We start from the raw sequence: 15,239 nt of genomic DNA, 5'->3' as shown, positions 1-15,239 counted from the left end.
CTGACCCATATGATGAAACCCCATCTCTACTAAAAATACAAAAATTAGCCGGGTATGGTGGTGCACACCTGTAATTCCAGCTACTCAGAAGGCTGAGCCAGGAGAACTGCTTGGAGCCGGGAGATGGAGGTTACAGTGAGCTGAGATCATGCCATTGCACTCCAGCCTGGGCAACAGAGCAAGAGCAAGACTCCATCTCAAAAAAGAAAAAAAAAAAAAAAATCCATAATCATGAATAGGGCTTAACTCAATATTCTGAACATACAGTTGGCACAGTATAAGTGCTTTTATCACTGACTCTGACTAAGGTATAAACGGAGCATTGTTCCCTACTCCAATGATAACTGGTTATAAGAAGGAGCTAAAAATACAAGACCAAGTATCCATGATTTAAGAATTTCTGAGCACTTAAATTTTGCTATCAAAATTTTTGTCAAAAATATATATTAAATACTAGAACCACATCTGGGAAAGAAGAGGAAAAAAGGCAGAAGAAGTACAGTAAAAGTAGTCAAATGGCAAATAATTCCTTCTAAATATTACCTATAAGCCATTTCTTGCAGAAATTGAAATAAATGTTTGGCTGGGGGTAGGGGACAAGAAGAAACCCAAAAGCTATTTATTTAAAATAAAGTATATAAATTCATTCCAAAAAGGAGTAGACATTTATTTTTAAGAACTGAAATTCTATTAAAACATGGCTTTAAAATATAGAATTTTCATGTCTTTTGAAAAAAATAAGAAATCATATATATTTTCTAGATTTTTGAAACTTTTAATAATTCTCCAAAATCAAAAATATACTTTTTACTATTATGTGCTCTACTAGTTTTTACGACATTTACCAATAACATATTCCCAGGATTATTTCTTAAGGTTTCCCCACGCTTTCCCAACTTCAATTTCCCAGTATGTTGAAAGAATTGCTAAGACATGTTAATACCTGGATATACAGAAAGAAGAAACTATAACAAAGACAGACTAAGAAGCAAAGTACTTAGAGAAAGAACAGGCTTGCAGTCAGGTTCATAAAATAAAAGCCCATCTCTGCTTTCTCTATCTTTGTAACTCAGACAAATTAACTTACTTAAATCTCAATTTCTTTTTTATAAAATGGGCAATGGCTCTCACCTCTTTAGGTCATTACAATAACTAAATCAGATAATATATGGAAAATACTTAGTACAAGGCCCATGCTAACAACTCCAGTGCTTTAAGTCAATATCAATAAGAAACAAAACTTTGTTGAGGTGTATATGAATTCAGTTTTTGTTGTTTTCTTTTTTCAGCCAGCTATGAAAGACATCCAATAAATTTAGTTTTTAACCTGCAGAAGCTGAAATTGAGTTTATGGCACGCAACTCAGATTAGGCAGGCCACTGGAGAATCCTTCATTACTCTCTGATAAAATATAATGCTTTCCACACAACTGTTATTAATTAAATACATCTGAGTTACTAATCTGCAATTCACCATGACTTGAAAATTAATATAGCATATAGCATGTCTATTTCTACACTTGATTTGTTCTTACATTGTCAGCTGTGATCTTGAAAGCATCAATTTTCAATATTGATTTATAATGTCTTTTTTTTTTTTTGAGATGGAGTCTCACTCTGTTGCCCAGGCTAGAGTGCAGTGGCATGATGTCGGCTAACTGCAACCTCTGCCCCCTGGGTTCAAGCAATTCTCCTGCCTCAGCCTCCTGAGTAGCTAGGATTACAGGCGTGCACCACCATACCCGCTAATTTTATTTGTATATTTAGTTGACATGGGGTTTCACCATGTTGGCCGGGCTGGTCTTGAATTCCTGACCTCAAATGATCCGGTCACCTCAGCCTCACGAAGTGCTGGGATTACAGGTGTAAGCCATCGCACCCAGCTATACTGTCTTTTAAAACTTTAAATTTTTAAATCTAGTTCACCATTAAAATGGGAATGTCTCTTGAATTTATTTGACAGGTCTCTCCTCTTTGACCTCCTATTGTTTAACCTCACATGAAATAATAGACTTAAACACTTTTTTTCTTTTTTTTTTGAGACAGTCTCGCTCTGTTGCCCAGGCTGGAGTAGAGTGGCGTGATCTCGGCTCACTGCAACTTCCACCTCCCAGGCTCAAGCAATTCTGCCTCAGCCTGAAGAGTAGCTGGTATTACAGTGTACCACCACGCCCAGCTAATTTTTGTATTTTCCATACAGACGGGGTTTCACCATGTTGGCTAGGCTGGTCTCGAACTCCTGACCTCAAGTGATCTGCCTGCCACCGACCGTGCCAGCCAAGTTAAACTTATATATACCGTTCTTAAAAAGCTTATTATGTAGGCTTAAAAGAACTGTACTCCTAAAATTATAAACAAAATGCATACAAATATTTCTTTTCCTCTTTCAAGTCCACTATTACATATATATAAACTGCTAACAGTTCCATGCTGCTTTCCAGGTGTTCAATTCTATGCCTGTGTCTAAGAGAAAAAACAACATACAGCTACCGGTATCCTTCTATAATTAGACCTGTCAATTCTATTTTGTTGTTCTTGCATCCTATACCTTACCTAATTAAACCAAATCAAATTATACATATTGATGAATATCTAATAGAATTACTATTAATATTTTCTTTAAATTTCTTCTAAAAAGATTTATAATTGAACTCTGAAAATATTCTCAAATGCAATTCTTCGATTCCCCCTTATCTAAAGTCCAAACAACATATAACAAGGCACATTTTCTTTATTCTAAAAAAATTTAAAATATAATATTAAAAGGATTACTATGCTGACAAACAAAAAGAAAATCTTGGTTCCTAGTAATCATTAAATGACTTAAGTCAGGTTGAAAAATAATAGAGTAATTTAAAAAAAAATTAATGTTAGTATAAAAAAGTCCCTTCTAAGATCAAGAAAAAGCCATGTGCACCTGCTCATAACATTTTTATTCACTATTATACTGGTGCTACTTCCCAGTGCAGTGACGTAAGAAAAACAAATAAAAGAAGTAAGAACAGGCAAGAGAAAAGTAAAACTATCATTATTATTTGATGACATGAGCATTTGTAGAAACTCCTAAGTAATATACAAAAGAGTATAGAATATGCCAGGCACAGTGGCTCACGCCTGTAATCCCAGCGCCTTGGGTTGTCGAGGCAGGCGGATCACCTGAGGTCAGGAGTTCTAGACCAGCCTGGTCAACATGGCGAAACCCCGTCTCTACTAAAAATACAAAAACTAGCCCGGTATGGTGGTGGGTGCCTATAATCTCAGCTACTCCGGAAGCTGAGGCAAGAGAATTCCTTGAACATGGCAGGCAGAGTTGCAGTGAGCTGAGATTGTACCACTGCACTCTAGCCTGGGAGACAGAACGAGACTCTGTCTCCAAGAAAACAAAAAATAAAAATAAAATAAAATAAAATAAAATAAAAAGACTATAGAATATATAAATGTAGAAGTATAAAAATCACATTTATTTTTATATACAAAAAACAAACTGGGAAATGAAATTTAAAGACAATCTTTTATGATAGCCTCAAAAATATTAAAAATTTACAAGATAAATTTAATAAAATATGGTAATATTTATACACTGAACACTTCTGAGAGAAATTATAGAGAACCTAAATAAGTGAAGAGACACACCATGTTCATCAAACAGAATATTCAATATTGTTAAGATATCAAGTCTCCCCAAATTGATCTATAGATTCAACACCATCCCTATACGAACCTCAGCAGGCAATACAATGGAGGAGGAATAGACTTCTCAAAAAATGATGCTGGAGCAACTGGGCATCCAAGGCAAAAAAAATAAATAAAACTTTGACCTAAACCTCATACTTTCCACAAAATTAACTCAAACTGGTAATTTCCTTAAATGTAAAATATAAAGATATAAAACTTTTAGAAAAAAACACAGGAGAAAATCTTAGACACCTGGAGCTAGGCAAAAACTTCTCAGATTTGGCATGTGACACAAGATAAAAACTGATGAATTGGATGTCATCAAAATGATAAACTTTTTTTTCAATGAAAGCCCACTTTGAGAAGATGAAAAGACAAGCTACAGAGTGAGAGGAAATATTTGCAAAACATCTATCTGATGAACAATTAACATGTGGAAAATATAAAGAAAATATAAAGAAAATATAAAAAAATATGAGCATAACGGCTCATACCTATAATCCCAGCACTTTGGGAAGCTGAGAGTCGCCCAGGAGTTTGAGACCAGTCTGGGCAACATGGTAAGACCTTGTCTCTACAAAAATATAATAATAATAATAATAATAAGTTAACTGGGCATGGTGATGCATGCCTGTAATCTCAGCTACTTAGGAGACTGAGTTGGGAGGATTGTTTGAGTTGAGGTGGTCAAGGCTGCAGTGAACCAAGATTGTGCCACTGCACCCCAGTCTGACCAAAACAGTGAGATCCTGTCTCAAAAGCAACAACAACTTTGAAAACTCAACAATAATGAAAAAAAGAAAATCCAGTTAGGAAAAGAGTAAAAGGCATGAAGAGACATGCTACAGAAGAGGATATACAGATAACAAATAAGCACATGAAGAGATGACCATTCAATATCATTAGCCAGGAGGACAATACAATTAAATCAAAATGAGATCACATTAAACGCTATCAGAATGAGTAACATAGAAAATAATGACAATACCAAAAGCTTGCAAGGATGTAGAAAAACTGGACCATTCATACACTGCTGATGGGAATGTAAGAAATGAAAAACACTTTGGTAGTCTCTTATAAAACTAAACATTCAGCTAACTACCATATGACATAGCAGCTGCACTCTTGGGCATTTATCCCAGAAAAATGAAGACTTATATTAGATTCATACAAAAACCTATGTGTGAATGTTTTTTGCAGCTTAATTCATTATGGCCCAAAACAACCCAGATGTTCTTCAACATGTGAATGGTTAAACAAACTGTGGTACACTAATACCATGAAATACTGCTCAACAAAAAAAAGAACAAACTATTAACACATACAACTTAGATAAATCACCAGTGAATTATGCTAAGTGAAAAAAAAAAAGCCAATTTCAAAAGGCTAAGGCTAACTATAAAGCCAATTTCAAAAGGCTAACTATATGATTCCATTTACAGAACATCCTTGAAACAGCAACACTAAAGAAATGGAAGAACAGATTAGTGGTTGCCAGGCATAAGGGACAGAGAGAGGCTAAGGGGGCAGCAAATGTGCCTAAAAAAGAGGAACATGAGGGATCCTATGGTGGTAGACATCTTCTGTGTCTTGACTACAAATGCCAATATCCTCGCCGTGATATTGTTCTACACTTTGGTAAGATGTTACCATTGGGGGAAACTGGGTGAGGCATACATGGAATCCCTGTATTATTTCATACAACTGTATGTGAATTTATAATTATTTCAAAATAAAAAGCTTAATTAAAAAAAATCCAAACAGGCTTTTATGTCAAAACTGATTTACCTACAGATTCAACATTATTATCCCAATCAAAATCCCACCAGATTTTGTATCTTTTGTAGAAACTGACAAATTGAATTTAAATATTCATCAACTATAAAGTTCAAAATCCTATGGTTCATATGGGAAGTGTTCCCTTTAATTTCTGATTAGAAGTTGAAAGCTTAATTATTTAATGTAATTAATATTAATTTGTTCCACTATGTAGTTATCTGGCATTAAACTCTGTTTTAATTTTACCTTGCAAAACTACAGCTGCTTAAAATGCTACTTAAAGACCTCTTTAACTATTCAAGTACATCCGGTTACAATCTCTGCCCTTAAGAAAATCAAGTTGTCTATCGTAAATTTAAATGTACATAAATCAGACCAAAAGAGGCAACTGGCAAATAGTCCATGAAACGGCATTCTATAAAGTCTTATTTCCATATACTTATCCCAAATTAGTTTGTTGCCCAAATTTTATTTATTTATTTATTTATTTATTTATTTATTTATTTATTTTGAGGCAGAGTCTTGCTCTGTCACCCAGGCTGGAGTGTAGTGGCACAATCTTGGCTCACTGCAAGCTCTGCCTCCCAGGTTCACGCCATTCTCCTGCTTCAGCCTCCTGAGTAGCTAGGATTACTGGCACCTGCCACCACTTCCGGCTAATTTTTTTTTTTTGTATTTTTAGTAGAGACGGGTTTTCACCGTGTTAGCCAGAATGGTCTCGATCTCCTGACCTCATGATCCGCCCACCTTCGCCTCCCTTGGCCTCCCAAAGTGCTGGGATTACAGGCATGAGCCACCGCACCTGGCCTGTGTTGCCCAAATTTTTAAAAAAGTAGCAATAATCACCAACACAACAAAATCACCTCTTTTCAAAAGAACTCTAATAAAATTTAAATCACAATATAAGTCCAAAGAGATGGGCTTTTGTCTGGTCAACAATGGGAGAAGATAGCAGCCCTGTCAAAGACTGAGTTCAGCATTCCCGCTATTAATTCATCTCCATTTCTATTTCCTGAATGCATTTTGGCCTGTATTTCCTACTGACTGAGAGATCAGTAAACACTAGCAGGCTCCTGGAAAATGAAGTCTGGTGAAGCTTTCTCCCAAAGTCAGAAGAAAAATGAGGAGCACAGATGAGATGTGGCAGGAAGGGGACAGGATCACACTAAAGTGGTATGATCACAATTTTAAACATTTTACATAATGTACTCAACTAAACTATGGTTGATTCACTCGATACATGATCTAAGTATTAACATGTTTTACTGACAAACATAGTACTACCATGAATTAGTTGAAACCTGGCATACTATTCTGGAAAGTTGGACCATCACTAAAACATAGAATCCAGGACAATACTATAGGGAAAGCACTAAACATTCCAGGAATTCAAGCCTCCTTGTAGCAGCCTTTTAACCTTTTCATAACTGTGACTCACAATTTAAAATCTGGCACTCACACATATGCATGTTTATACAACACACACACACTCTTGAAACTATTGCTTCATGAAGTAGTAATGACTCTCATTATGTATAATGTGCTCTGATTTTTCTCTTTTTTTTTTTTTGGTGACAGGATCTCACTGTGTCACCCAGGCTGGAATGCAGTGGCAGTCGCACGATTATAGCTCACTGCAGCCTCAGTCTCCTGGGTTCAAGTGATTGTCCTGCCTCAGCCTCTCAAGTAGTTGGAACTACAGGCTCATGCCACTGCACACAGCTGATTTTTATTTTTTTTATTTTTTATTTTTTTTTGGTAGAGGCAGGGTCTTGCTCTGTTGCCCAGGCTGGTTTCTACCTCCTGGACTCAAGCAATCCTCCCACCTTGGCCTCCCAAAGTGCTGGGATTCCAGGTGTGAGCCACTGTGCCTGGCCTACCATTTTCATTTAGATACTAATTTTTTTCAGTATTGCCAACAACTAAGGGGGAAAAAGGAAAAAAGTAGTCATGGCCCACTAAATTAATTTCTTATAATCTACTAAAGGATCCCTATATCGCAGTTTGAAAAACAGTGCTATACAAATGGCAGTAAAATGTTAACATCTTTTTTTTTTTTTTGAGACGGAGTCTCGCTCTTGTTGCCCAGGATGGAGCGCAATGGCATAATCTTGGCTCCACAACCTCCACCTCCCAGGTTCAAGCGATTCTCCTGCCTCAGCTTCCCGAGTAGCTGGGATTATAGGCATGCACCACCATGCCCAACTAATTTTTTAGAGGCGGGGTTTCACCACGTTGGCCAGGCTGGTCTTGAACTCCTGGCCTCAGGTGATCTGCCCACCTTGGCCTCCCAAAGTGCTGGGATTACAGGTGTGAGCCACCATGCCCGGGCCCATCTGGGAAATCTTGATGAAGGTGTCCAAGAATTCTTTGTATGAGTCTAGTATTTTTATTGGAAATCTAAAATTATACAAATAAAAAATAAATTTAAGAATGCATCTAATTCACTTCACAGAGGAATAAGATTTAAGGAGCAGTTACCATGTCTCACACATCTTTTATTTTCTAATTTCCCCTCCCCTTTCCTTACTGTCACACAATTCTTTGCATATAGCAGGCTTTCAGTAAACATATGCTAAACAAAAAATATATGGGAAGGTACAAGTCAGTAACGACACCATAAAGTAGGTAGATCTTTAGCTGGGCCTTCAAAGCAGTGGATTTTGATTAGCAAAGCAGAAAGAATTAAGCGCCTGTAATCCCAGCTACTCGGAAAGCTGAGGCAGGAGAATCGCTTGAACCCAGGAGGCAGAGGCTGCAGTGAGTCAAGATCTCGCCACTGCACTCCAGCCTGGGCAACAGAGGGAGACTCCGTCTCTAAATAAATAAAGAACGAACACTGGGCATAGTGGTTCGCAATCTGTAATGCTAGCACTTTGGGAGGCTGAGGCAGGCAGATCACTTGAGGTCAGGAGTTTGAGACCAGCCTGGCCAACATGGTAAAACCCCATTTCTACTAAAAATACAAAAATTAGCCAGGACTGGTGGCAGGGCCTGTAATCCCAGCTACCTGGGGGGATGAGGCAGGAGAATCACTTGAACCCAGGAGGCAGAGGTTGCAGTGAGCCGAGATTGAGTCACTGCACTCCAGCCTGGGCAACACAGCAAGAATCTGTCTCAAAATAATAATAATAACATTAGGTTTTAAACTTTTAATCTACTTAGTAATGAAGACTCAAAGATAAAGTACGAATTCACAAAAAAATCCCAAAGGCCATTTTTTTCTTTTTTATCTTCTTCATAATAATGACATCAACGAAATGAAGATTCACAGAAAAAGGTAACACATAGTAAATAAAAGCTGTGAGTATATTTATATACTTACTGAATGCCACCAAGAATGAAATCTATCCCCTCTCTTCTTAGAAAACTACAAATTAGGAGAATTAAAAATTATACCTCAAAATTCTGTTCCATTATGTTTCCACCTTTACTCAAACTCTCCATGATGGCCTTATTTCGAAGAATATCCTCTTCACTGAGATGTTCTCTTCTTTTCCTTGATTCTAAAACAAGTCCATTCACCAGATAAAAGTCTGCCAAAAAGTTTCCTACTCTTTCCTAAAACAAAACCAAATATTTAAAAGTAAAATTTTTAGGTTAAAAAAAGTGTCAAGGTAATATATTTTTCCATAAACATGTAACATGTAGACAAAAATAAATATTCCTTTGGTACTTGAAATTATCAAATTATTTTGCATTTTCTAGGTTTATACAATATATACATCTAAGTTATTCAATAAGTTTAAACATATACAAAGCATACATTTCAAATCAGTAAAGAGAAATTTGAAACACACAAAAATGTATGGTAGTTAATTTGCAAATGATTTTAAATAAAATTGCCACATAGCATTTCTTTAGATCCTACTCCCAAGTAGCACAAAGCTATCTCAAAACTATTAAGTTGGCAGTCAAATATCACAAGTAACAAGGAGGGGTCAGGGATAACACTGTTCCCATTTTATAGATAGAAAAAGAGTGGAATAAAAAGAAATAGTACACATCACATAAGAATCTCTAGTACAACCAGAATTAATGACCTGTTCAAATTCTCTATTCTCTAACAGGCACCAAACTTCAAATTATAGCTGCTTGTTTTCAACAAAGAAAAGAGTGCCCTTGCTCACCAATACAATTAAAGTGTTTTAGGGAAACTCAACTGGTGTAAAGGACATCAAGAAAAGTCATTACTTCCTTTCAACAAAGTCCTCTTAAACCTTCAACATTAACTTTTACCTTTTTCAGACCCACAGGTATTCAGAGTTTGAAATACCTTACTTAAAAAAAAAAAAGATAAATAACTTACTGAAAACAAGCTTCCCATTTCTATCTGCATGCAAATCACATGTCTCCACCCTGCTGCTGTTAACTGACATTCCAAAACTACATGTTCAGAGTTGTGTTCCGGTCCACTTGCAAAAAAAGCAAAGCATTCTGCACCTGTTTCTACCTACAAAATGGGAACCTTAGGCATTACTGACTCCCTCCTTACCTGTCAAAGATTTAAGAAGATCACCTAGATGCTTCAAGAGCTTTGAGCTGCTTAGCAGTAGTACTAGATGATTAGCAGTTTCAATTTCTATCTTCTCTTGAAGTGATCCATCTAATGCTGCCCAGAAGAACAAAGTACAAACAAATAAGACTTTAAAGCCAACAAATGGACTGCAATGTAGGACCTCACAACTGAGAATGCTATAATGCCATTAGGCTTACAGAGGAAAATCAGTGAGCTTAGATTTCCTAACAGAATTTATCTGTGGCTGGGAAATAACCAGGTGGTAATTATCAGTTTTTGAAACCTTATAATGAAAAACCACTTAGTAAATGTAAATTATCTTATCAACAAAATGTTAAGAGTGTATTCCCCATTATCCAGCCACTTAATTTCTTGCTACTTATAATTGGCAAAAGCATGTAAAAGGATGATAAACATGTCATTTATAATGGCAGAAAACTGAACACAAATATGTTTCTATTCATTTAAATGTCCAAAAACAAGACTGAATAAGTTAAGTTAGAGTATACACATCATATAGAATACTACACAATTGCTAAAAAGAGTGAACTAGCACTACATGTACTGGTAAGAGAAGACTTCTAAGCCATACTAAAGAATGAGGGAAAAAAGCTAGCTGCAAAACAGTAGATACGATACGACACTTTATGAAAAAGTAAGCATCAGCAACAAAAGGCTATCTACTATTATGAGTTCATATTTATGTATTGAGAGCATAAAAAACGTCTGGAGGATATAAAGACTGGTGACGTTCTACAAGGGGATGTGGGACTGTGGACAGTGGCCAAGGAGGGCTTTTTAGCTTTATGTATAAAGTTGTATGATAATTTTATGTGTCAGCGCGGCTAGGCTATGATGCCAGGTGTTTGGTCAAACACCAGTCTAGATGTTGCCGTGAAGGTATTTTTTAGATGTGATTAACAACCAATGGACTTTAAGTAGAGCTAATTACCCTGCATAATGTGGGTGGGCCTAATCTAATCAGTTTGAAGGTCTTAAGAGCAAAAACTTAGGTTTCCAGGGGAAAAAAAAAGCAATTCTACCTCAAAACTGCAACACAGAAACCCTGCTTGAGTTTCCAGCCTGCAGATTTCTTTTTCTCTTTTTTTTTGGACAGGGGTTCACTCTGTCACCCAGGATAGAGTGCAGTGGTGTGATCACTCACTGTGGACTCAACCTTCTGGGCTCAAGTAATCCTCTTACCTCATCCTTCCAAGCAGCTGCGACTACAGGCTTGTGCCACCTCAGCTATCTCATTTTTACATTTTTTGTGGAGTCAGGTCTTGCTCTGTTGCCCAGGAGGCCAAGCCTGAACATTTCTAACTCAAGAGCACAATATCCACACATTACTAAATTTCCAGCCTGCTAGATTGCTCTACATTTCAGATTTGCCAACTCCTACGATTTCATGAACCACTCCTCAAAATAAATCAATTTCTCCCTCCTCCTTCTCCTCTCCCCCTTACTCTTTTTTCTTCCTCTCTCCTCTCCCCACTCCCCTTCTCTCTATTGGTTTTGTTTCTCAGAGAACCCTAATAAGGCTATTTTTTTCATTTCTCCAGTGAGAATATATTCATTTCACTGTGTATAATAAAAATAATTTTTAATAGAAGTCAATCTTGACGCTGACTTGATGTAGTTATCTATTGCTAAATTTAAAAGTTTATAAAAATGCTTCTTCATACAGCTCCTTCAATTTTTATTTATTTATTTATTTATGTTTTGAGACTGAGTCTCACTCTGTCTCAGGCTGCAGTGCAGTGGCACCATCTTGGCTCACTGCAATCTCCACCTCCCAAGTTCAAGCGATTCTCCTGCTTCAGTCTTCTGAGTATTACAGGTATGCACCACCACACCTGGGTAATTTTTGTATTTTTAGTAGACACAGGTTTTCACCATGCTGGCCAGGCTGGTCTCGAATTCCTGACCTAGTGATCCGCCGGCCTCAGCCTCCCAAAACGCTGGGATTACATGCATGAGCCACCGCGCCTAGCCTCAAAATTTTTCGAATATATATTTGAATGGTCTTATATAACCTCTTGCTGACAGATACAATGGGGAATTATGGAAATAATTTATACTAATGGGGAAACTTCCACTGAGATTTGATTTAACATTTCTACAGTGTTGCAGAAATGTAAGGTTATTTAATCTTAGTCATATGTATAGAATACAAGAAACAAATATTAAGTAAATGAGAAGTCTAAAGTAGGGAGAAAAACAGGTTCAGAGAAATAGTCAAGTTTATCCCTTTTTGTAGTCTTCTTATGGAATAAAGCACTAGAAGTGTGGAATCATGTGAAAACATTGTTCCCTGTAAAATAACAAGGCAGCTAGCAGTAAGAGTCCTTCCTGACACAGAATTCAAATGAGCTCAGCTTTCTTGCCTGAATTCTCTAAGGACACATTCTGACTCTAGCCATCCATTATAATTCCTTATCTGGATTCAAGGAACAGAGAAAAAAAACTACTTGGAGACAATGTTGTAAGCTACTTCTTGCATTTCATCACATTATTTTGGAAATATTAAATACCGAACAATGCTTAAAGTTTAAAAATCTAGATTTGCACATACTGTTTTATCTTCCCGAAAAAGCCATCCTGTCTGGGCACGCGTGAAAGAAATTGATTTTGTTGATAAAGTTGCAGAGTAAATATCACTGCTCATTAAAATATCAACCTCTTCTTCTGTTTCCATCTCTGATTCCTGGGATCGGAACAAAAGTTAAATATAAAAATCTAGGTTTTTCAAAAGTTCTTAGTGCTACATATGAAAATATCAACAATTATAATGTTACAAATTTTTAAAGACAAAAAGGACAGTTTCTAAATAATGTGAAGTGTTACTTACCCTAAAAAGAATTAGATGCTTAAATTGTACATATTAATATCTTCTGTAAGTTAGCATTATGACTAATTATGAATCTACAAAAGCAGGACACATGAAATACAGTACTCTTACCCTGTTATAGATATGCAATGGAAGCAGTACTAGATTACCCATTATAAAACTATATAGTCCATAAAGCAATGTTTAAAAACTACTTTAAGAATTAAGTTGACAGATCTGGAAAAAAGCCCAGATAAAGAATATTTTTCTTTCAACACAGATGAATCTTACTTTAGTTCTTTTTAATGCAAAGATCCACCACTGTCATTTCAGCCTTTCTTTCCCAGTAAATTCTAAGTGGAAGAAAGAAAGGAAGGAGAGAACAGAAGGGAAGGATAGAAGAAGGGAAGCAGCAAAGAGGGAAGGAAGGAAAATAAGTAAGAAGGGATCTTTTCTATATTCCTTATAAAATGGAAAGGAATCCATAAATATCAACCGTGATTTCTAAACTTAATGAGTAGCCATGATTCAGGTTTTATCCTGTACATATTCCCTAGTGCTGGTATATAATAATCGAGCAATAATTATTTTTTATATGAGAAAAAAGGAAAGTTTTGTGCTTGCTTCAGGGACAGAAGACTAAATGATCAAGTATAGAAAAGTAAGTGAGCAGGTATAAGATGAGATTCTATTCCATAATAGGCCAAGAGAGATATCCTAACTAATATTTAAGACGTTATAAGGAAGAAAAAAGGCAAAACCTAGGGAGTCGTCTAAAGAATAGGGTTTACAATAGTTAGAGATGCCATTCTCCATACCTCCTTATTCCTAGGTTCCCAAGAGGCCCATTTCCTATTCTTCACCATCTAACTTTAACCTACATATAGTCCCTTTCTGAATTTCTAAAAACAATACCCATGGCAGCCAGGTGCAGTGGCTCACGCCTATAATCCCAGCACTTTGGGAGGCAGAGGCAGGCGGATCACGGTCAGAAGATAGAGACCATCCTGGCTAACATGGTGAAACCCCATCTCTACTAAAAATACAAAAAATTAGCCGGTCATGGTGGCATGCGCCTGTAGTCCCAGCTACTCGGGAGGCTGAGGCAGGAGAATGCCGTGAACCCAGGAGGCGGAGGTTGCAGTAAGCCGAGATTAATTACGCCACTGCACTACAGCCTGGAGACAGAGAGAGACTCCGTCTCAAAACAACAACAAAAAACAATAGCAATAGCTTGGGCCTGGGACAGTACCATTTCCTCTACCCCTACAAGTAAAGAATGCAAAATCTTGGTATTACTGCTAAAGCCGTAATAAGTGAAAATGTATTCCTGAACCCAAATTAATTCTGAACACAATTTTCTTTAAAAAAAAGTTTGGTTGCAGTAGTTAAACAGAACTCTTAAACACTATACTTCAAATACATTATGAATCAACTAGAATTTTACATATTAGCTTGGAAACTGAACACTATATAACCCATTGTCTATGAGCAAATTTGTCTTACATTTCAAACATCCTATTTTCAATAAACTTTTGGAACAGAATTCTTATATAAATCAGAGACTATCTCTTAACCACATCACTGAAAAAAATCTGCTGTTTTAATTAATTACATTGCTTCAACATTTAATGAAGTTATTACTTATACATACATATTAGGATAAAAAACAAGTATTCTCTGCTCAAAGGAATAATGCTCAAAATCTATCTTTCCTGTATTGTAGGCATTATAAAATACATAATACATATATGTATGTATACATACATACCTTAATACCTTAAAACTGGTAGCCTTAATACTAGTTCTTTGGTAATACTATGACATTCGCAAATACTTATGCACTATTAGCCTTAACTTCTAGCTTCTCTTTCAAGACCATATTTCCAATTCACTTATTGCGTAGTTGGCTATCCTGTTGTAATTTCATAAGTAAGAGGTCAAACTATTTAATAAATATCTGAGAGTCTAATATAGGAGTAAGCAAACTATAATCAGTTGCCTGTTTTTATGAATTAAAGCATAATGTAATAAACTCATTTATTTACATATTGTCTGTGGCTGCTTTTAACAACAGCAGAGTTGAGTAGTTGTGACAGAGGCCATATGGCCCATGAACATATTTTAATATCTAAAAACATTTATTATCTCTTCCTTCACAGAAAGAGTTTACCAACCTATAGCGTAGAATGTACTGATGCTGTATTAGATACCAGGGAATACAACAAAAAGAACCCCATGCCCTTGAGGAGCTTAGACTAACAGAATGGTAAAAAGCCATGTCAGTAAATGTAACATTAGAAGTTTTATGGTTCCAAATTTAATAGGAGCATAAGGACAACAAAAGTCATTTGGCGGCAGAGAAAGTAACACCAAGTGCATGCCCGACAGGTGTGAGGGTGCAAAAAGAAAAGCATTCCAGGAAGTGGAAAGAATA

At 36.3% G+C, this 15,239-nt stretch overlaps 1 protein-coding gene across 2 annotated transcripts in view; it reads right to left on the bottom strand.

Annotated features, from left to right (window-relative positions):
- ANKRD13C (ankyrin repeat domain 13C) overlaps positions 1-15,239 on the bottom strand; it is an 88,368-nt gene that overhangs the window by 18,818 nt on the left and 54,311 nt on the right. For both annotated transcript variants that reach the window (XM_007978310.3, XM_007978311.3), the window contains exons 8-9: positions 12,548-12,679; positions 8,853-9,014 (exon numbers count right to left, since the gene is read on the bottom strand). In XM_007978310.3, coding sequence (XP_007976501.2) covers positions 8,853-9,014; positions 12,548-12,679 — 294 coding nt within the window. The remainder of the gene's footprint in view (positions 1-8,852; positions 9,015-12,547; positions 12,680-15,239) is intronic.

The sequence above is a fragment of the Chlorocebus sabaeus genome, chromosome 20, assembly GCF_047675955.1.
Source record: "Chlorocebus sabaeus isolate Y175 chromosome 20, mChlSab1.0.hap1, whole genome shotgun sequence".
Taxonomy (NCBI): domain Eukaryota; kingdom Metazoa; phylum Chordata; class Mammalia; order Primates; family Cercopithecidae; genus Chlorocebus; species Chlorocebus sabaeus.
The sequence above is the reverse complement of the archived record's forward strand: the minus strand, read 5'-3'. Positions and strand labels throughout refer to the sequence as shown.